The sequence below is a fragment of the Hippoglossus hippoglossus genome, chromosome 18 (genome assembly GCF_009819705.1).
Source record: "Hippoglossus hippoglossus isolate fHipHip1 chromosome 18, fHipHip1.pri, whole genome shotgun sequence".
Lineage (NCBI taxonomy): Eukaryota > Metazoa > Chordata > Actinopteri > Pleuronectiformes > Pleuronectidae > Hippoglossus > Hippoglossus hippoglossus.
Window position 1 is genome coordinate 10,172,439 of NC_047168.1, and position 23,560 is coordinate 10,195,998.

A 23,560-nucleotide genomic window follows, 5' to 3' on the forward strand; every position below is an offset into this window, starting at 1 on the left:
GGCCGGACGGGGCCCTGGCTCCAACCTGATTGGATGTCGGAGGCGGCAGAGGCGTGGGCGTGTTCGCGCACGCGGGTGTCACAGATTTTCTATTTTTCCGCCGGTTGAATAATTTCCAGCTGTGACGAGAGGAGCCGTCGGTGTGGAGGAGCCATCAGACACAAAGATGGAGCCGAGGAGGAGCAGGGAGGTTCACCTGGAGTGAAGCAGCCTCTCAGATGGATCATTAAAACCCCGGAGCCGATCAAACCCGGTAAATACCCGTCTGATCCTCACACCCCTCATTCGGCCTAACGTGTAAATATGTGCACGATCTGTCACAGTAACCTGCTTCACCACCCCGAGCACCAGAGTTGCGTCCTCTCAGCCTAACTTGATTGTTGCCGGAGACATGATTTCAGTCCACGTCACTCATCTGCATAGGGACTAAGATGCAACCATCCTGCGAGGCTGTGTTTTTCTTATCGCCCAGAAACGCTCTCTGTGCTCGGCTTGTGATCAGGGGATCCACTTACTGCTGCACATCCGAAACTACAAACATGGAAGGTACAGTTTGCATGTAGTGTCATCCCTCGCCCCCCCCTCACAATATATATATTTATATATATATATATATATATATATATATATTTATATCCAGAGATAGGAGACACATCTGGGTTGAAAACTGTCCAAGATGGATGCAGCGCCGCTGTGCGCACGGATGCACGGCGGAGCGGCAGCAGGGGATCTGTAAAAAAAAAAAACAAGCCCATCACTCATCACACATCAACATCATCGTTTTTTTTTTTCTCGCATCCGCAGGAGTAGGATGTTACTAGCGTCCGCCGTTGTGGTCTGGGAATGGCTGAACGAGCACGGACGCTGGCGGCCCTACAGCCCGGCTGTCTGTCACCACATCGAGGCAGTCATCCGGAGCGACCCGCGCTGTGGTAGCGTCGTCCTCGGCCAGGTGGACTCTCGCCTCTCGCCCTACATCATCGATTTGCATTCCATGCACCAGTTCCGACAAGACACAGGTGAGGAGGAGGAGGAGGGAGGACACGGGAGGAGAGGGGAGGCAGAGACACCCGGTGGAGGATGCTACGGTGCAGCCAGGGCCTCGGGTGGAGGCCTTTTATTATTATTATTGCTCATGTGTGATTTATCTCGTCTGCTCCAGATGTTGGAGGTTTTTTTTGCTGCAAAGTGGCCTCCAACATCTGCAGGGTTCAAATTCTAATGTGCAATAGGATCCAAAATATCACAATATGTCCATGTTTTATGCAAACATGATTTAAGGACAGGGATGTTTTGCTGCACATCTGTTGTGTGCGTGTGTGTGTGTGTGTCACATAGGACACAGTAACAGCTGAAGTGTCCAGTCATACTCTCACACTCACACACACTGTAGACACTTCACTTCGGCACGTCCATTTAAACCACTATAACCACTTCTGTATTTTTATAAGAGCATATGGACATGAGGGATGATCCATCACAAGAGGCTGTGACTCAGGAGGTAGAGCGGGTAGCCCACTAAACAGAGGGTCGGCTGTTTGATCACATTCGCCCCCATTCTGCAAGACACTGAACCCCACCTTGCCCCTGATGGCGGTGGCAGCAGTGTGAAGTATGACAGAGAAAGTGCTGCATATATGTGTGAATGCTTGAAATACTGTAAAGCAGGTTCAGGGCTATATTTACAGACCAAGTGAAAGCTTCATATAAGCAGGACAAAGACAAAGGCGGGGATTGTCAGTTGTCAGACGTCTAACTTTGGCAGACACACCAACACCACCCTCCTCTCTCTCTCTCTCTCAACGCCGGCTGACAAAAGCCTTTGTGCAGTTTGTTTTCCGAACCCAGCAGAGGCTGAAACTATGTGGGAGGCAGGCCGGGTGCCCCCCCCCCCCCCCAAGTCTAAATAGGAGACAAGGGGGGAGTGAGGAATTTCAGGAGTCTGAGGTCAGTGAGGAAATGGGGTCGACGGGAGCAGCTTTTGTGAATGAACTCCCCTGTTGTCTGGTGTAAAGCGGTCACACGTACTGTATGGGTGAGAGGCTGGCTGGTTATTGTAATGCATGGGTGGGGTAGTGGACCTATACCTACCTGGCAGCCACAGGCCCGGGAGCAGGAGGGGTCATGAGGCCCTCGGGCCGGCAACACAGCATGACGTTGGCTGTTAATATGCAGTTAAAAGACACAAAATGGCCACAAAGAGATGCAAAATAGTCTCAAAGAAAAGGCCAACCAATCACAAAGGGATGAAAAATGGCCGTAAAGAGACACAAACTTTCGCCTGAGGGAGTGTTTTTATCTGTCCGTGAAATTTTTCTTATAATCCCTCCATGGCTTTCATCGCTGCTTATTAAAGAAAAGAGAAATAATACATATTGAAATGTAAATTTCTTTTTACACTTGTGCCTATATCTGGCTCCTCCTGAAGACAGAATTTGACAGTGGAAGGTTTTGGAAGTGGAGTGTCTCTTGGACAGCCTGGGAAAGCAAACACAGGCAGCTTTGGTTCGGATCAAGGCTGCCAGCCAATCAGAAATCAGAACACCGTGTGCTGTTACCAGGGGCAACCTGTTTGCCCAAATTCCTAGCAAGCAAACGCAGACATGTTGAATTTGTTAGGGTTGTAATCTACTTGTCCACAGTAAATAGTGTAAACCTCCACTCACATCTACCTCTCATCATAGAGCATCTTTATTACTGGTCAAGGAGCTTTAAACTTTATATCTACAGTAAAAGTGTGTAGAAATCTGCAGAGCTGCATTTACAGTCTTCATAATGTGCATGAAACCTTCACTTATGTCGTGACCTCTGACCTCTGCCTCAGGTACCCTTCGACCGGTACGACGTAGCTTCTACGACCCCACCTCAGCGCCAGGCCAGGGCTGGTTGTGGGAGTGGGAGAACGACACTGGCAGTTGGACGGCGTACGACACGGACGTGGGCATCGCCATCCAGGCGGCACGAGATCGTCAGCAGCCCTGGCTGGACCTGGCGCCGCTGGGTTTCTGCTACCTCATTGACTTCGAAAGCATGACCCAAATCAACGGGCAGACGCAACGCTGCCGGCGCATCCAGCGTCGCTCCGACCTGGCTTACCCGCTGGTGTCAGGGCCCCTGCCCAAGTCCCACCACGCCTGGGGACCGGCGTCGATGCCCAGCCACGGAGGACTGCTCGGTGTGGACGTGTCTGGGGTGGGCATGGGGCTCAGGGTGAGCAGCAGCGGGAACGGGAGTGCGTACCCCAGCGGCGCTCTCCCTGCATCAGCCATCACCTCTCTGGGACAGCCCTGCGCCTGTCAGCAGTGTATGCTGGTGCTGAGTGTCAAAGCAGGCACCATGTCAACCACTCACACTCTGGGTCGAAGACCGCCACTGACCAAACCACCCAGTCCCAAATTCAGCAGTCACCCTGTTCCAGGAGGGTCGTATTCACTGACCCTTCCTCGGCCACCGTCCCTGTCCCGATCACTTTCCCCAAACAGGACGTCTATAGTTGGGGCGACAGGTGGCTTCAGTGTGGGTGGTATGGGTGGGCCTGGAGGTGTGAGTATCGTCGGGGGCAGCGGCATCAGCAATGCCAACTACGGCTTTGGAGGAGGCTTCACTCACTCTCTTTCCCTCCTCGGCTCGGCCACCGCAGCCCTCTCCATCTCCTCCACCCGGCCCCCTCCTCCACCTCTGCCCCCACCCCCGCCGCCTCCTCCTCCACCAGGCACCTTGTCCTCATCCATCGCCACCTCTGCCCCTCATCCTTCCACCTCCCTCTCCATTTCCTGTCCTGGCCCCGCAGCGCCCACTGCGGGCCCCGCACTCATCTCTACGGCTGCCTCCACGTGCACGCCCTCGCCTTCTGCCCGCGTCCTGGGCCCAGTGTCTACGTCCGGTGCTGCTGCCTGCGCGGCGCCTCTGCCGCCCCGGTCCAGCCTAGCGGGGCTGAGCCGACCTGCACTGCAGCGTATCGCCATGGCTCAGTCACGTGCCCTCATTGCCTCTGGGTGAGTAGACGACCGCTGCCGTCACATTGTCACTCAAAATATTCTCGTACAACCCAAACGTTTCTGTTCTCCAACAGATGACAAAAACGTACATTCTGACAAAAGTCACATGGAATCAGAAAAGTTCAGTCTTTCAATTTAGCTCCAAAAAAACCCTCTTTTTTCCAAAAATGAAGCCAAATAATTCTGGGATAAGAGCACAGCCATCTTGCACTTTTGACACATCTTACACATTCATCATTTGGACCAATCACGAGACAGTCTCAGCTGTCAATCATGATGTTTCACCCCATCTTTATAACATCAAATAACTAACTAAAACCTATTTACTTTGACTATTTAGTTTGGTCCAAGTTCCATCCACTAACATGGAGGAGGGATGGTTTATGACCTGTATTGTAGCCATCCACTGGGGGGCGATCGAGATGAATCGGCTTCACTCATTAGGAGCTGTCATGTCGTCCATCTTTATTTACATTTGCAAATGAATGAACAGGCTTGTATATAGACAGGTGTGATATGAAGGCAGTGACGTTACCTGTAAACTGTAAATATCCAAATTTTAATTTGCTGCTTTTGACAATAACAGTACCAGTTGTTAAGCAAATTACATAAATCATACAACATGCACTTTTTGATGGGAAAGTTTAGCTAAAATGTATAATTCAAATCTTCGCAGTGATCACATCCCGTATCAATTTGCTGTATACACTAATCGGGGTGCGTTGGAAAAAAGGACAGGGATTTCTCATGTGTTGGAAGGCCTCATTACACAGTGTGACATTAGTGCTCATTAGCGATTGTGAGCCTTTAATCTTTGTGACAAAGTCCACTGAATTCATTCTTTTCAACGGAGAAACAATGACGAGCTTTCACAGTGAAGTCGAACAAGTGTTTCACACATTCCACACATTTGTCATGCAGCAAATTACTTCATCAACACACACACAACTGTGCACATGCAGTTGACTTATAAAGTAGTTAGTATACAGTTTTCACCAAACAGTCAGGATGGTGGGGAATCAGAATGGCCTGGGAACACTTGGAACTGGTAACCGTAGCAACCAATGTGGACCAGTGACGATAGAAAGCAGGTTTATGGAGTAGTTTGAATAACTTTGCTGATTGCTGTTGGTTTGACCCTGACCACATCTGGAATGCATGCTGGATACACCGGGAACACATCTGGGGTTATTCAGATTTCTGTAAACAAATGGTTGATTTATTTAGGATTTTTTTTATCAGTGCTCCTCCTGTGCTGTCGACTCAGTGCTCCTCAGGTGGTGTCGGAACAATCTGAGAAAAGTTGGGGAAGAGACTGGGAAAATTCATGTGAACGCCACCTAAAGCCCTGCAAAAATGTTGCTCAACTGGGATGGGACGGAATTAGATTTTTTCTCAGTACAAGCCTTCCTTATACTTTCACTTTTAGCTGAGAGCTTGGCAATAGCTCCTTGAGTAGAGAAAGAAAAAGATTAGCATATTAAAGCCACTCATTGAAAACACCCCCGGGGCTCATTCACATGGATGTTTCATTGACGTAGGAAAAGTCTTTTGTTCAGTAGTTACATTTTGAAATATAAAATGTTTGTATATTTACAAATTATGGATTTGTTGGTGACATTGAGAACATAAATCATAAAATGTATTGTTATATTTTTTAAAAACACCTCAGGAACACATTTTTACTTAAAGCAGATTAATTGTCTTTTGACATATCTGTATTTCTGCCAAAGACTAGTTTTAAACAGTTGTCAGCATCAGTGAAGGTAAATAAGCGAGGCCAGTCTCAGTGTGCGGGTGTCGTCACCAGAGGGCGCTGGTTTGTAAGAGGTTTGTTGCTCGGTGATCAAGGACGCAGCTGGTTCTTCATTATTTTATCACAACTCTCTGTTTTGCAGCTGGCGGCGAGTTTTTGTGAGCGTGTTATGAATGTTAACGTCTCGATTTCATCATATTCCAATTACAGCCTCCTCAAGATCGTTGCGTCTCGCTGAAACTCTTTTTTTCTATCTGGGACGCTTACTTATTTGTTTCCAGCCTCAAATATAAAAGAGAAGAATAGTAAAGCAAGGTCTTGTGTATCCCACATTGTTCAAACACACACAGAGTCACTGAAGAGTCTTAATGAATTTTGGCTGCTTGTACTGTGAACCAACACTTCCTGTAAAAAGACTATGTGCTCTGAATCCTCACATTAGTGAAGACGACCTCCACACCAGCTAATCCTCATATAAATACTGACAAGCACAGGCTTAATGTCACTGCTCTGGTAATCTGAGTTGTGTGACTGACCCGTTCTTTCGGCAAATCAGGTGAGAGTCCTCCTCCCTCCAGCAGATGGTCACACCTGCTGCTGCGGTAAAACCCCGTCACGTCACAGATGAAGAGCTCCACGTCATGGAGCTGATGAACCCTGTGGTAGTTTTATCATATGATGTGGGTAACTAGGCTCAGATTTAAAGGTCACACTAGCAAGTACTCGTTTCTTGAAGCGGACATTTCTGTGTTGAAAGAGTTAAATGAGTGTAGTTGTCCAAATAATTTTAAAATATGGAGAATCTGATGATTTCAAATTACCTTACATTAATTCATGTTGTTGGCCGTACCAAAAATTCCCAATTCACATATTTAATTTTACAGGTTGATATATTCTTTTAAACGTGTTTGCAAGGTGCTGGTTCTTAAATCTACAGGGGTCAGAGGTGGAAATCCTGTTTTTATTACATCAACATCTTGTGATTTCTGTGTACCAGCATTGTGTTGGTATACAGTTGTTTCCGGAAGTTGTCTGTCAGCCTTATGGCAGCCTGGCAGTGTGACGTGGTAACCCACAGGTAATCCCTGCTGTGACGAATCTGTGGCCTGCCGCTAGACTGTAGCCAACAGGTGGATTAGCTCTATAAATGAGGAAGGAGACGTGCACACAAGCAGAGGAGGAGAGAGACGGAGACACCGCTGTTAAACGTGAGGTTCGGTTAGGTTAGCAGGTGTAAAAAAAGAAGAGTCAGAAACGACTGTTGCAACAAGTGGATATTGCTGCAGGAATATTTTCACTCATATCAGTGGTGTTTGGTGATTTTGAGAAGGAAAGATGACTGTTATCACTACGGCCAGAATGTAAGTACACACCTGCGAGAGGACAGTTGAAGTGGTGATATTAATGTAGGATTCATGTGTGTTTCCCCTCTGGATGAGCAGAGATATAGTTCAATGGTTTGATATTTTATTTAAATAAAAGCATATGAGTTTAATTTTGATTAAAATTATGTTTTGGGCTCATTGTACAAATTTATGTTGCTGCTGAAATTGCCTCCACCGAGGACGTTTATGTTTTTGTCTGCGCTTTTTATTTGTCAGTTGCTTTCCATGAAATTTGTGGAGGGGTGGGGCATAAACCAAGTAAACACTTCTGGTGTAGATTTCGATCGGGGGGGGGGAACAGGGATTTTACATTTCACAAGGGACTGTTGGGCCCTGGAGGAGGTATATGCTCTACTGAGTGTCATTCTTGTTTGAACATGACGTGATGATGTCCTCATTTTAAGTCGAAAATACTTTAATTTGTTCTTTCAAAAACTTTGAATCATAGTCCATTAATTATCAATATTGTCAAGGCTTAGGTATCGAGAAGTACAATATCAGTCACACTCTATAATTAGCAGCAAAAATACCTTGTCTGTCATGTGCTGTCATCCTAAGCTTAAGCCTCACACAGCCGGCAGTCCCACTGATAATTATGGGACAGTATGTCAACAGGTCTATTTGTTTCTCCTCATGACTCGACAAAAGCTCCTTAGCCCGCTGACACTGGGTCAGCCGGCGTCTAGCTTATGCTGCGTCCGGCTGTGTGTGCACAGGTGACTCGGCAGATATTGACACCTTCAATCTGGTGCTGCTGAGTTGACCCGACCTGTTGAGTGTTTCATTTTAGCAAATAATGTATCTGAAGATTAATTCAAGTGGGTTTTTTCCTCATGTGTTTCAGTGTGCCAACAGTTCCGGTGAAGAACCTGAATGGATCTAGCCCTGTGCACCCTGCACTGGCAGGTACAAATATGGATATATAACCTATTTCCTTATTAGATTTAAATCAATCAGACATATTTACTCTATATTGGGTCTAAAATCCAGCCTTCCAGCCTTTCAGCCTATTAAAGAGGCATCTCATTGATTTATTTCCCCACAGACGACACACATAGTCACATTTGGCCCCATATTGAACTAGTATTTGAGTAAATCCACATTCACCAGGACGGTCCATATATAATTCACTCATCATGCAATGAGTAAACCTCACATCCTCCCTCTTGTGGCTATATGCAGGCATAACAGGCATCCTGATGAGCGCAGCAGGGCTTCCTGTCTGTCTGACCCGCCCGCCCAAGCTGGTGCTTCATCCTCCACCCGTCAGCAAGAGTGACATCAAGCCCGTGCCCGGTCTGGGCCACTGCTGCCGCAAGACCACCAAGAAGCAGGCCCGTAAAGGTGGGCACGATGATGAGGAAGTCTGCTTTCGCTTTTACCTGAAACGTGCATTTTGTTCACGAACAGCTGACACATTTTGTGTTTTTATTTCTCAGGCAAGACCCCAGAGGAGGTGGTGAAGCGGTACCTTCAGAAAGTTCGTAATCCTCCAGAAGAGGTGAGTTCAGCAACAATTGGCCCAAATACACACTTCGACATAGGTTTGTTAGTTATTTATTTCCACATACAGATACAAAATATATATACATGAAAAATGTCGAAGAATGTTTGCGTTCAAAAGTGTCCGTTTGTATCATGTTGGATGAGAAATAAATCTTAAACCTTCCTCACCCATCTCAGGACTGCACCATCTGCATGGAGGCCCTGGCAGGACCGTCGGGCTACAAGGGCCCCGGCGTGGGCGGCATCTCCCGGGCTGAATCGGTGGGCCGCCTGGCACAGTGTGGCCACCAGTACCACCTCCAGTGCCTCGTTGCCATGTACAACAATGGCAACAAGGACGGCAGCCTGCAGTGCCCCACCTGCAAAACCATTTACGGAGTCAAGACCGGCAACCAGCCCCCGGGCAAGATGGAGTACCACGTCATCCCTCACTCACTGCCCGGCCACCCGGACTGTAAAACCATCCGGATCATTTACAACATCCCTCCTGGCATCCAGGTACATTGAGGTGCTTCTGTGATGTAAGATTATGTCTATCTTAGATATTAAATCTTGGCTCGGATGATGTGATGAGCTTTCTCTTTAGGGCCCAGAGCATCCAAATCCAGGCAAACCCTTCACCGCCCGTGGGTTCCCCAGACACTGCTACCTCCCTGACAGTGAGAAGGGACGCAGGGTAAATGAGAGAACATCTCTTTCTGATTTTATTAGTAGTATGAAGACAAAAATGCCTTGATTATGTGAAAATTACATATTTAATTTCTTCGTCCAGGTTCTGAGGCTGCTCCTGGTAGCGTGGGACCGCCGGCTCATCTTCTCCGTTGGCACGTCCAGCACCACCGGCGAGTCTGACACAGTTATCTGGAACGAGGTGCACCACAAGACGGAGTTTGGCTCAAACCTGACGGGCCACGGCTACCCTGACCCCGGCCACTTGGACAACGTCCTGGAGGAGCTCAAGGCTCAGGGCATCACCGAGGAGGAGTGTCTACCCAGAGACTGAGCCGAGACACTCAAGACACTGAAGAGACGAGACACCAGACCGGAGTCTGTAAACGCACGACACTGGAAACAGGATCCGGAGTTGGACATTTTCAAAATCTATAAAAGACTAACTTTTACCACCACAGTTTAAAAAACAAAACTCTTCACTGGAACTTTACAGAAGTAGTTTCAGCCGAATTCGAGATGAAAAATTCTCCTATGACTGCATGAGTCAGTTTTGAAACATGGGGAATCGTTGTCGTCCCCTGATGCAGTAACGGTGTCAAGATCACAGATGTTATCCAGTGGGACATTTGAAGGGAAAAAATAATTTCTACTGTGAGACTTCTTATCAAGAATGTAACTAAGTCAATTTTGCTGAACTGGAGTGTTTATCACTGCGACTGCTGCTATGTGGAATTGAAGGAGATTAAAATGAAGTAAAAAGTTGGGTCCGCAAGTTTTTAAAGTGTTTGTCCACAAGCAGAAATAACTTTTCACAGCAGATAAATACTTCATGTGTATAACTGAATATCTGAGCATGGATATTTGCTGACCTCTAGTGGTACTTTTCCAGAACGACATTCCTTTTTAGGTTTGATTTTTAACCTCTTATTATTGTATATTATGAATACTTGATATATTATATTATATTGTTTCCATTCTGTCATATTTTTATATTTTAATCTTACAGTTTTTTTAATATGGTGTGTTTCATTGCTTTGTTTTTGGGTGTGGCGAGACAGAGTGCTGTACCTCAGTTTGCCTGACACTTAATTTGCCATTTAACAGCCCCTTTCTTTTAGAAAAATATAATTTACAGTATTTTCTATTTTATAGGTTCACAAACTGACATTCCTTAATTGTTCTGCCCTCAGAGCATGGGTGAAATGAATAGCTTTCTGTGTCTTCTAATAGCTGCATTAATGTTAAAGACTGATCGGAGGAGTAAATACCCACAATGCCAGGATTGAACCTCAGATTTGCACAGAGAGGACACGGGACAACTTGTAACTACTGTACTTATGTGTTAGACACACACACCAGCCTCAAATGCTCTTATCAAACTACAAAATGCGGCCAATTAGTTGTTTTCGTCATGTTTGGTATTCGCCTGCATGAGCAGGTGCAAAAGACTTGTTGGGGAAGCAGCTTCGGACCAGGTGGTCCAGTCAGATTGCATCCGGTCCTCCACAGACCGGTTTATGATGAGGTAATATAGACGATGTGTACAACAGTATGTGTTGACATACTAACGTGGGCCAACATTAAAAGCATTTATACTTTATGATACGTTACGTATGCACTGTACTGTATGTGTTTTATGTGCACAAATTTGCATTAAACGTTTTTCTAAGGTTCCAACGTATCAGAACCCTACTCTGGTTTTACTCTTTTATTTTTTGTATTGTTGATCATGTGATTTTTATTTAATAAATGTGGCAGCATTGTACCAATGAAGGGTATTTAGCTGCAACATGCAACTTCACCACTAGATGTCACTAAATTCTACACACTGAACCTTTAACTAATAATGTTAGCTAATATTAGCCACCACAACCTAATGCTACTGCAGCTTTTTGATCATGAGACAAAGATTGTAACATTCAATCCTTCATTTACTTTTTCAAGGACCATGATCTTTTACAAACACTCAAAGACACTAAATAATTGTCACTAAATAAAGGGTTTAGTGTTTTCAGCTCTTTGGATCAATATCATTAAATTTGGTTTGAATATTTATGGGAAGAAAAAGTAAGATGACCACAAAGACTACTGCAGAAACTAATGACAGTACTGTAGGCTATGTAAAGCCGCTTGCATATAAAGTAAAGTGGGACTGAAGACTAGCAAAAGTACTTTTTTGTCTCTGGCTAAAGCAGATAAATATATTAATATTCTTATTTAATTTTAACTTAACTAAACTAAGAAATAATGCTTTTGTTTATATATTCTCACATTTGTTCTACTCAGATAGGAATAACAACATAGAGGTGGCACTACTACTGTTTTAAATGGCTTACTTTACATCTTGATACTGCATAATCCATATTGTTGTAATCTTTATTGTTACGTTGGTAAAATTGCATCAAATTCCAAAGGTTCCTGAAAGATACACTCTAGTTAGCCTTGTCGTATAGTTAAATTTTAAGGTTGCTTTAGATAACTCACATTCTACTTCTTAGACATGAGTGGCGCATGACCAGTTTATCTGTAGATTAGTCTGGCTCTTGGATTAGTAGTCTGGATTACCACTACCTTAATGAATGAAACAAATTACTGAGGAAAATACAATTATACGGAGCCCAGTAGGAAAACCCAGTCATGATGCTGAAATAGAAGAAGGTTTATAGGCAGCTGCGCTTGTTAAGTCACTGAAATAGTACGTTTTTATTTTAGATTTAATTACTTTAAGGCGTCTACTCTGTTTTCAAGGATACAGACACAACCCTGCAGAAATAATGAGTTGAGCATGAGCTCACACTGAAACAAATAATCACATTTCTGCTCTTTTGGAGGTGCAGGCCTTTTAACTGTCGGCTGAAGGCAAATGAGAAAAAACAAAATACAAAGCCTTTCATGCTAACTTTCATTCACTTTTCCCATTTCTGCACAAACGGAGCTTAACGTTTCTCTAAAGTGACAGATGTGATGGATTGGCTAAAGCTGCCAATTTGCGTTATATGACACAAACTCACCAGCCGCCTGTCAGGTTACTGAGGAGCAGATGGGGTTGAGGGTCTAATCAGACCAGAACTGAGTTAAGCCGAGCTGACATCAACTTGTGGCACTAATAAAGATGAAGTGGGTGGATAAACATGATTGTGTTGCTGCATCACCATTCCTGCTCTGCAAAGATAAATATGGAGAGGCAGAGCAGCAGCTGAGATGCTGCAGAGAAAGGGGGAACAAAGAGGGGAGAGAGAGAGAGAAAGGGAGGAGCAGACAAGAGGCAAAATGCAAATGTTATGCTAGGTTAAGGTGGCAGAGATGGGGGCAGACGGAGATCTGCGCCTTGCTGAGACTTGAATGGGGGAGGGGTCTCTTACTGGTCAGAGAGACCCTTCCTGCTGGGGTCCATTGTCTACCTCCCACTGCTATGAATAGAAAGCTGATTACAGCAGTCAGCATATTGTGCTCCACTCCAGGGTCGCCTGTGGTTTGATCACCACATGTTGCCATTTTGTCTGATAGCTCTCCTTTTATTATTTCCACCTTAAGTGTTTCACATCTTTCCAGTGAAAGGCTTTTGCTCCTTTTAGGTCCAGACTGCAGCCTGGATGTATTTTTCTGCTCTGCTACATCACGCCAGACAAAGCAAATCTCCCCTCTCCCTGCATCAAAATGACTTGTCTATTATTAAAAGCTTTTAAATGGAGCAGCGTGTTGGCTGACTACCAATTCTGGTGCCTTGTTGCCGAGGAAACGCATAACCGTTGTCTCTCTTCTCCTTTTTTCTCTCCTCCTCCCCTGGAGGCTCATATTTCAAAACTGTCAGGATTGTGGTGCGCTCACACTGCTGCATTTCAGCTAAAAGCTTTTTGTGCTGCCAGTGGTGCAGAATGGAGGGGAAAGGCGAGCGGACGGGAGTGGTTAGAGCAGAGGGGAGGGAAAATGAAGGGCCTCCCTCACCGTTGCCAAGGCAACTTGATGTCACGGTGACATCATGCACCACTAAAAGCTTTTAACCGGATTCCTCTCCTGCCTTAGGCCCCATTTTGAGTCCTCTTTCAGCAAGGCTAAGGGGAAGGGCACAGGCGTGTGTGTGCCTCCATGCATGTCTCACACCTCACACAGCTCCCAGCTCAGTAAAAGACTTTCAAATCCAGCCTCTAAAGATCCACTTTCTGCAAACACAGAGGCCAAGAGAACCATTTCAAAGAAAAAATGGCATCAGAGGATTTCAGCTACCTGATACCAGGCCACAATGAGAAACACAGACGGGCACCGAACTGGACCGACGGCGAAATGAAAGCCCTCCTCTACGTGTGGGACGAACACCACAACGAACTGAAAATGAGCAAGAGGAACGCCAAGGTTTACGAGAAGATGTCGCAGAGGTTTTTCCAGCTGACCGGGGAGCAGCGGTTCAAAGAGGAGATCAAGATGAAAATCACCAACATGTCCTTCCAGTACAGGCAAGTGCACCAGATCGGTGTCCATCCAGAGCAGTGACTCTTCACTCCAGATGTTGCATGACTATTAACGTCCCTCTTTTGCTCCCAACAGGCGGCTGAAATCCACAATTACAGAAAACGGGGAGATGCCGGACTGGCCGTACTTCAAATCCATCGAGAAGATCCTCACCAAGCCGCTGGAGAACGGGCGGGTGAGCTCTGTGGAGTTTCAGGCCTCCGCTGCGGGCCCCTCCACTTCCTCCCAGTCCACAGAGAACCTGGTGGCCCCGTCGGAGGAGGGCATAATGGGATTCCTGCCAGAGTACACAGGCTCCTCAGATGAAATGGAGATAAAGCAAGAGCTGGAGTCGTTGAGCTCCGACAGTGACAACACACAGGGATCCAGGTAATATGAAATATGAGTCTATCTATCTATTTATCTATCTGTATGTCTGTCCGTCTGCCCGTCTGCCCGTCCATCAGTTAGTCAGTCAGTCAGTCAGTCAGTCAGTCTATCTATCTAATCATCTATCTATCTATCTATCTGTCTATCTGTCTATCTATCTATCTATCTATCTATCTATCTGTCTATCTATCTATTTATATCTCTATCTATCCATGCATCCATCCATCCATCTAAAATTGGATGTCTAGATGCCAGAATGTGACACATGTTTCCAGTAACTAACATCGATTCACAAACGTATTAATGCTATTTCTCTATGAAAACTACTAAGCTACTCCAGCCACTGAAGAAGGCCATGAAGTGTGGCTGAAAGTGCAGGAAAGTTAGAAGTAGCACTGAGAAAGAATAAAAACAAGTTCTGCACAATAAATAGCAGACTGTGGTGCTAAAATTAAAATAGCTGTGGAGAATGGTATGATAATGTTCAGGCTGACTCAGTAAACTGTTACAGATGGCTCGGATCAAATTTATTCATTTTATGTCTCTTAAGACTATTTTAAAACTAAGTAATCAAACAGCTTTTGGGAAACAACAGGAAATATGAAGGGGAAATACCAGATTTTATCTTGTCTTGTTGATACTGTATTACATCAACAAACAAAATGTGTGCTTCTCTAAGCTCTCTTTCACTGACACTTAATTGAATCACCTTGAATTGAATATAAAACTTGACTCCCTTAAAGTCAAAAGCTGCTTTTTAATCCAAGCTAGGTCTGTTAGCTTTGTAGCTGGAGAATGTTTCCTCCCTAAAGCTGGAATTAGGTGCTGCCTCACCGAATTGAAAAAAAAACGTAATAACTGTGGCATAAGGGTTAGGGTTAGGGTTAGGGTTATCCAATGGTTATCTTCAGCTAGATTTGGTGCTCCACGACCAGCTATAGGCAGTTGACTAGTTCGGTATTGAGCGTTAACCTTTGTACTTGGTCAACAGCACATCTTACATGCTGTCTTCCTTGAAATTATAAAAACATATGAAATAACAATACTTTTTTGATGAGGTTGAAAAACCTTTGTTTGAAAACAAAGGTTATCTGGTCAGATGCTAGTCTTAAATAAAATGTGAACATGCATTTACATTCTAGCTTTTGTAAACCAGTATATAAATCAATGCCAATTAAATCCCTTGATTCGGTATTCAACATTGCTTTCAAAAATACTTTTATTCTACTCTAGTTTTATGACTTTTGGCTTTGAGAGAAAGTTGTTGGTGTTCACAAACTGCAGAATGGACGCTGGCTAAAGACTCTTGGGTTTAAAAATTGATTTTGAGGCCATTTCCTCCCCGTCTTTCTGTTCTCCAGCTCCCATCCTATTTCAGTGAAGAAGAGGCACGCCAACAAGCCTCTTTCCATGAAGAGGAAGAAGCTGCGGTTAATGCAGGCCATGCTGCAGCAACAAAGGCGGTCGAGCCGAGCCATCGAGGAGACGTGCAGGGAGGTCCGTCGAGCCATGCACCAACAGAACCTCCTCCAGGTGCAGTGTCTGCAGCTGCAGGAGCGTATGATGAACCTCCTGGAGAAGTTGATCCAGCCGCCCTCTGCCACGTCATGGGTTCAGAGTGGAAACCAGGACCCAGGGAACCCATGAAGCATGTAGGTTATGGTTACTGGGTGAGATCCTGCCACGCCAAAAGCCTCTCGGACACAAAAATAAAGCATATTTATTTTTGATTTTGCCTCAACGTTGAACAGAGAGGAACAACAACATGCACTTTTGATTTCTGGAGGCGTGCTCAGCCTGAATGTCATTAATGGAAGTCAAGGACACTTGTAGCAGATCATTCTTGAGAATTTGCACCCATTAAAAACGCTGTGGTGAAAACAACAAAGAAAAAACAGACCTATCTTATCACTTCAGTTTTTCCATTCAATGTGCCAAGATAATTGCAAGTTGGGGCGGTTTGATGCCAAAACAGGACAATTTGTGATGAAGCAGAAATTGAGGCAATAATGCCTGTTGTGCTGTAGGGGATTGTCAGCAAATAGCATCGCAATCAAGACAACGTGCATCAGATTCCATGTTAGGGGGATTTTATAGCTCTTAGATATGTCCTTTTTGTGCTCAATAGCAGAACAGTCAGTAATAACAAAAACACTCCAGCCTACAGTCTCCTGCAGAAGAGACGTAATTGTGTTTTGATTCTACAGTGGCCGTTGATGTAGCTCCATAGAAAAGACAGGTGCCCTGTAGAGTGGTAACATCCAGATACACAAAAAAAAAAAACTATTCCAAGGTCAAGAACATTTATATGTGATGAATAAAATAAATCCTTTTCAAATCCAGCAACTTCGGATTACCGTGTGTGTCATTGTGACCCGATACAGACTTTTGGGTATGTGTGCTTTTAGGATTTGACACATGCTAATGTCATGACAGAGACAGAATAACACGTTTTCTTTTCTCTTCATATGTTAAGATGACTTGGTCTCGTTTTGCATTTCTGCTGAATAAAAACAACTCATAATCCGGCCATGATTTCGTGTGTCTCACTGTAAATTCACCTCAGCATATCTGTTTCTGCAGCGTGATTATTGACATGCAAAAATACACAGAAGGACGAGGAGCGATAGAGCTGAAATGTTAAGGTCTTTGCCTTCCAGCCTATTTTAAGAGGATTTGGAGAAACTAGGGATTAAATTGGTTCCATCGCACACCACACCAACTCCATGGAAGCCACCGCTTCAAGAAAAAGGAATAATGCAACTCAGTTTTTTTACCCCAAAATATAAACACCAATCTTGCAGCCTGTGATGGGACACTACACTCACATCAATGATTAATGAAACAAAGTGCAACCTGTCGTCATGGTGCTGCACGAGTTCAATCAATAATCAATAATCCTATTGTCTCATGACGTATTCTCTGTTTGCCGCAAATGTGTTGGCTGCACGCCTGTAATAAAGCCATGTGACTCGGCGTGCAGCCGTTGCAGCCCTTTGACCACTGAGGTAATGTTTACACACCTTCCTCCAAGGACACAGGAGGAAACATACATGTGGAGGTGGAGTGGATTAATAGCAAAATTATACTGGTAAGATTTTTACATTATTTATTATGTATATTTTTAAATTATACTTATTGAGAGTATATAATATTTGGGCATTATTATTATTATTATTAATCCGGTGTGTTGTGCATTTTTTTTATGTAAAGTGCTTCCTTGTGATATGTCAATGTCAACTTTATTAGTATAGCACATTTGTAAATGTATCATAATGATGATAAAATAAAATCTTTAACAAAGATTTGAAGCATGAAACGAGTAAAGTGTAGTTTAAAATCACACGTTTCTATATTTAAGCAAGGATATATAAACAAATAGAAATAATACATACAATATAAACATAATATATCATATAAACACATTAAATACGCAGAATGTGTCTCAGGCTTTTAAATTTCACTTCAGCACAAAAAGAAAATAAAAGCCTGCCAACTGTCAGACACGCGTCAGCCAATAGCGTCACTGCGATCGTTTGAATATGGGCGCGGTGATTGGCCAGCGCCCCGCCACGTCACGTCCCGGAGTCGTTACGCTGTCATGGTTACAGTGAAAGACGCTTTGTGGTCTCTGCGGCGGGAGGCGGAGCCACGTGGACGGAACCTCCGCGGAGTAAAACAATAGTTTAAACTAACTATTAGAGAAAAACACGCGTAATGCGGGGACATGTAAACGTGAGGACTCTTTTAAACGCGGAAGTGAAGCGTGGAGAGTTTTTTTTAAGGGAAGTTCTCGCCGCTGGGGAGAAAAGGTAGTTGGGAAATTTAACGTGCGGTAGTTTGGGACAAAAGTGGCGCAGCGTCGTTTTACCGGTTGGACGTTTTTTACACCTGAGTTTGAAATACAAGCGGCGCCGCCCCCGCGAATCTTCACCTGGTTCCTGGTTTTCAAAAAACAGCAGCAGTTGTGGTTAATGGAAAACTGGAGCGATTTGAAACTGCGGTGAGTCAAAGTGTTGTTGGTGAGAGAGGAGGCAGCTGGGACCAGGTCTGTGGGCGAGTGGGGGGGGGGGGGGGGGGGGGGGGGGGGGAGCTGCGTGTGACAGATAATCGTTTAAATCAGATTGATGTTAATGTTCTATTTAGCGTTTAGGTTAAACAATTAGAGGAAACAATTCATTTCCATAAGGTCTGTGTTATTATTATTTTTTTTTATATCCCCAATATTTACCTTTTTATAATTCATCCATAAAGTGAATTTATGGGGCTTTGCATTTAGATTTGTTATGTAGGTGTATTCTGTAATTTTTATTTCACCAAATTGCTCTAACACCATATGTATTATTAGTGTTCAAGTATTATGATATAATCCTTTAATAGTACCACAATTTGGGAAGTTTTGCATTTTAGAGCAGCAAAGGGGATAGTAAAAATAGAAGCATCAGGAAGAGTAACAACATACCATATAAACATAAAGAAAATTATTTATGCAGTGTAAACAGAACATACAATATAATCATTCAACAGAAATTTTGATAAATAAGTAAACATTCAATATAAACTCAGGAATTATAAAAGATAGCAATAATATATACAAAAATGATACAAAATGAGTATCGCTCAGTTAGAATAGTTAAACCTGAGTGAGATATATCAGATTTAAGTGTGCTCAAAAGTGTTTAATGAAAACTATTTAGATCTAGAACAAATAGTCCATTTATCAGTTCATTATTTGACAGGAACTTGTTTTTGTTGATTGACTGTTTAAGTTAAAGATAAGTTAAGATAAGAAATTAGCAGGTGCCAATATGGGTTTTTGCATTTTATAGACCAAATAATGAACGGGTGGTCAGACAATGGTCTGAATTGTCAGTTTTTATATCACTATTAACTCAGGGTTTGGAATAATTGAAAACCTAAATATTCAGTTGCATCCCTGGTTTAAAGCAAATTAATGTTTGATCACAACAGGTCACTGTTGATAGGAGATGAGCAAGTGAATTATTCCTTCATCTGAGTGATCATATGTTTTGTGTAGTTCGGTGAACTGCAACACATTTTTAACTTTGTTTCTCACAATTTTTTTGTTGTGTCCACTTTGTGTAGCTGTAGGATGACACCCACACAATAGTGTTGGCAACCTGCAAGTGTTTCGGTTCCCACACACTGGATCTCACAGCCCCCGACAACAAAGATGAGGATACAGGGACAGCCTGAGGGCGCAAGGAGGCGTCTGGATTTAAATGCACTCGGTGAGCTCAGGGGAGTGGAGATCATCCGTGGTCGAGCAGGATATGGTTTTACTATTACTGGACAGAGGCCATGTTTGTTGAGTGGCATCCTGGAGGGAAGTCCTGCTGACCTGGTGGGACTCAAACAAGGGGATCGCATCATGGCAATCAACGGAACAGACGTGTCCGCTGCTTTGCATGAGACTGTTGTGCAGCTGATTGGCAGCTGCAAAGGACCGTTGCGGTTGGTGGTGCATGCTGACAGCAGGATAATGGGGAACCCCATCCTTCATGATGAAAAATTCGGGATTGGCAATAAAGGGGGGTTTTACCAAAAGGCTGGTGTTCTTCGCACTATCTCTCACGATTCAAGCAATTCCTCCTTTAACGCGAGTCACGCTGTCACCCCTAAACAGAGGCCTGTGTCTGAGCCCGACATGTCTCAGTGGTCCCAGCAGTGGAGTATGGTAACTGAGCAACCCAAGGAGGAAACGTCCAGCGTGGGGTACTCAGACTCTGTGTTTACAGACCCAGAGGACGTCAGCCCAGACTGGGGTATTTTAAACATGACCTTGGTGGTCGGCTACCTGAGCTCCACAGAGCTGATTTTGAACACTACAGAATCAGAGGAGGACTGTTTAAAGGCCATTCGGGAGCGAATACGACAGTTGGGAACAGAGCAGGATACCCACACTCTGGTGTTGATGAAAATTATGTTTGACTGCATCCGTCTTTGTGACGACACAGGAGCTGTCTTGGCAGCCCTCCCCGCTGAGAACCTCGTCTTAGGGGCTGTGTGTGCTGAAGACCCTCGGTTCTTTTGCCTGGTCACTACAGCACATATAATAGATGGCCATGTACCAGAGGATGGTCCTCTTCGGGCCTCCTGCCATGTGTTCTTTATGGACCCAGAGCTGGGAAGCCACGAGGACCACAAAGGGATCGCTGGACGCTTTGGCTTTGACTGCACTCCAGATCCAGATGCCGTGGGCTGCCTGGAATTCCCTCAGACTCCCCCCGATGTCCTTCACTTTGTCACTGTCCTGTATAGTGACATGGGAGAGCCCGTGGAGAGGCTCAGAGGAAAACTGGACACGGAGGCTCAGCAGCAAGCCAAGGCGAATGGCAGCACTGACAAACAAGGCAGCGCCAGCAGCAATGGGGACAGTGGTATTGGAAATGCATCCCCCCCTGAGGAGAGAACGGATAGGGATTTCCCTCCTGCAATCCAAAACCACCCTGGGGCCCACCTCCCCAGCTGTCCTTGGGATTATCCTCCGACTGAAGACCTTACCCCAATAAACCTCTCTGAGAATGGACAAAAACTTAATCCAGACAACAGTGCCAGCACACATTCCCTTTCGGAATCTCTACCTGGTCCTGATTCCCTAACCGGCTTTTACGGAGGTCCCCCACCCAGGCTCGAATTCCAGTTCAAGCCCCCACCACCTCCTCTGCCTTTGGGTAAAAAAAACAACATCTTCGGAGAGTCCTTCAGAGGTAGCCAAAGGTGGTTCTCTAAGCAGAAGTGGCCTAAAGCCCCGAATGATGACCCTGAGCCTTCGGTGATGCTCACCACTAGCTGTTCCTCGTGCATTAACCTCAGCTCAGGCACGAATAACCTGCCGCCCGCCATGCACCAGATTCCTTCAGACAGATACCAGTCGGCAGAGGTCATGATGCTGCCTCCCAGAGAGGAATGGACCAATAGGTTTCTGGAGCAGAGAGAGAAACAACGGAAAGATGGTAGCAACAAACATGTGAGTAAGCTTTGTTTACCTAACGTTTAAAAATCACACATGAAGATACTTTCCTTACTCAGGTCACATAGGTGAGCAGTGGTCTATTTCAGGGATTCCACACCTTATTTGATTATAACCGCGACTATTGATCTTATTCCGACTAAGACATTATTTAAATAACATATTTACATACGTTGCTAAAAGAATACTTCATTCATATTCCCATTTACATGTTACAGAGCATAGTTTGATTATGATGAACCACTGATCTCAATCAATTCAATCAAATATCATTAACTAGTGATATAATATAATTTCGACTGCCTGTATGAGATTTGGTGAAACAGCTTCACACATAAACAAAAAAATCTGATCCTCTCAAATGGTCTAAAAACACAGATTATTTAAAACCTGTGTATATTTTGTATTTGTGCGTATTTTATCCAGATACTACAGGATTATAAATTCTGACAAGTCTTATTTTTGCTTGTATACTTGTATCCTGAATAATTTCTTTGCCATGTGGTGGAGAGAAAACCTCATGCGAAGTGACATCAAATAGTTCCATTGTCCGAGAGCATCTGTTTCTGTACTTGGTTCGTGTCTAACACAGCGACACAGGAAGTATTAAATGTTCATGGGGACTTAGGTTTCCAGACATCGAGGGCCGGGGGTGTTAGCAAGTCTGTTTTTTGTGTCACCTCAAATCAGATACAGTTCTACTATTTCAACAGTCAATTGGTGCCAAGTGTGAATCGAACTCAGAAAGCACCTGTTGTGACTCAATGATGTCTTTGTCATGCGTGTTTTCTGTGCGTGTGTTGTGCTTCTCGTTGGCCACAAGATGTCCCCGTGTTCCCATGTAGTGCAGGAAATGAGCCGTGACATGGATGTGTTTGCAGAATCTCTGAATTAGTTTCTGTCTCTCAGCCACAGAAATGGCTCCAGTTAGCTGACATATAGTAACAGATATTTTGTACAAAGTTAAGTATTGAAGGACAATCTAAGTTATGTTCAGAGTGTGTTTGTATTTTAACAACACAAATAGTAGAAGTACCATTTACTGGAGTTTGCCTCCTTCAAAGCAAAGTTTTTAAAGTATTTTTACACCACAGCTGAATTTGTGCCTTCGTCCCCGAGCTGTTAAATCAGAAAGAGGACAATCTTGTGCAGGAAGCCAGGGAAATTACAGGGTAGAGCCCGTGTCATGCACTGGTAATTATCTGTAATTCTTCAACTCCTGTTTGAAACTTTGGACACAGCGTCCCTCATCATAAGAATAGGGGTGGCTGGTTAAACTGCATAATCATTCCCGCAATGATGGGAAGGCAGATAACCATAGTGCTTCTCTCTCTGATTTCCAATGGTAGTTTGTGACAGATGAAGTGCTTCTCGTTTGGTGCTTTGTAACTGGGCCTCACAAGTTCACATGAACCTGATGCTACCACTTGCAATTGTGTGTCATCACCCTCATAATTGTAGAAGCTCAAACAAGGAAATCCGTCAAATTTAGTAGGAACACTAACATTTCCATGCTGTCATACCTACATCTGGATTTTACACAAGTATATTGACAATAAAGTTGAATTAAATTAATGACTTGGAGCCAGTGCTTATGACTGACTGTTCCATAAACCTTTTTAGAGGTTTGTATAAGTTTGCTACCTGTTCAAGGATATCAATGTTCATGTGTGTGTTTTTGCTCATCCATCTCTCCTTTATTTTGACAGGGCTCCAGGTTTTGGGGAATGGGCGGTGTTCGTGCCTCAAAGCGCCGCTCTGCCAAACGTCTCAGCCTGGCACGGTCACTGGATGACCTTGAGGTATTCACCAAATTCTTTTCTTATTGCTAGTTTTCCCAGCATGTGAGTTATCGAGTTGTTTTAAAATAACAAACAGTGGCAGTGTAATATGTGACGTGCACCACTTTTCCCCATTTTAGAATTGACAGTTTTTTTAATCCAAGCTGACGGTCTGACAGTGTATTTCCCTTTCGGCTGGGCCTGTTTGCAGAAAGGTCGGCCAGATTCTCTAATGTGCACATTCAGGTGAACCATTGTGACCGATTCTGCTCCAATTCCAGCTCTTTTTTTAACCTTTCATTTCCGTTGCCTTGAACTCCGCATTTGCTGCTGCACTTGCGCACAGGGGGAACAACACAAAGTGGCCTTTGTGCGGGGGCCAGAGGCACGGCCCTGTTTGTTTGGTCTCGCTAATGAGCACTGCCGCGCGACTGAACATCGCCCTCGCAGTCTCTCGTATAAATGCTGCTGAGGAACTCTGCTTCTCCTGTCGTCCCTCCATTCAACGCATTACTCATACACAGCTGATTCACATTCATAAAAACGTTCCTTCATCCCATAATTGCTCCGAACGCACATGTTCAGACACTGTAACAAACCAAAAAGTGGTGTACTGTATTGCATATCCAACT

The 23,560-nt window shown here is 44.4% G+C and overlaps 3 protein-coding genes across 7 annotated transcripts in view; all 3 read left to right on the top strand.

Annotated features, from left to right (window-relative positions):
* The first annotated feature begins 97 nt into the window (after window positions 1-97).
* Window positions 98-10,991, top strand: dtx4a (deltex 4, E3 ubiquitin ligase a). 2 transcript variants are annotated; one of them, XM_034615580.1, is made up of 9 exons: window positions 98-546; window positions 805-1,019; window positions 2,825-3,995; window positions 7,984-8,045; window positions 8,322-8,483; window positions 8,579-8,640; window positions 8,823-9,143; window positions 9,232-9,321; window positions 9,418-10,991. In XM_034615580.1, the coding sequence occupies exons 2-9, from the start codon at window positions 812-814 to the stop codon at window positions 9,646-9,648; spliced, it is 2,307 nt and encodes a 768-aa protein (XP_034471471.1). In that variant the 5' UTR covers window positions 98-546; window positions 805-811; the 3' UTR covers window positions 9,649-10,991. The 2 variants fall into 2 exon arrangements, with proteins under 2 accessions (XP_034471471.1, XP_034471470.1); XM_034615579.1 differs by having other exon boundaries at window positions 98-253.
* A 2,181-nt stretch (window positions 10,992-13,172) lies between these two features.
* Window positions 13,173-16,672, top strand: msantd1 (Myb/SANT-like DNA-binding domain containing 1). The gene is made up of 3 exons (XM_034569262.1): window positions 13,173-13,768; window positions 13,860-14,153; window positions 15,515-16,672. The coding sequence occupies exons 1-3, from the start codon at window positions 13,518-13,520 to the stop codon at window positions 15,798-15,800; spliced, it is 831 nt and encodes a 276-aa protein (XP_034425153.1). The 5' UTR covers window positions 13,173-13,517; the 3' UTR covers window positions 15,801-16,672.
* Window positions 16,673-17,786: 1,114 nt separating this feature from the next.
* rgs12a (regulator of G protein signaling 12a) overlaps window positions 17,787-23,560 on the top strand; it is a 37,849-nt gene continuing 32,075 nt past the window's right edge. For 2 of the 4 annotated variants that reach the window (XM_034568658.1, XM_034568659.1), the window contains exons 1-3: window positions 17,787-18,156; window positions 19,266-21,144; window positions 22,857-22,949. In XM_034568658.1, coding sequence (XP_034424549.1) covers window positions 19,348-21,144; window positions 22,857-22,949 — 1,890 coding nt within the window. In that variant the 5' untranslated portion in view covers window positions 17,787-18,156; window positions 19,266-19,347. The remainder of the gene's footprint in view (window positions 18,157-19,265; window positions 21,145-22,856; window positions 22,950-23,560) is intronic. The other 2 variants (XM_034568660.1, XM_034568661.1) reach the window with 1 other exon arrangement.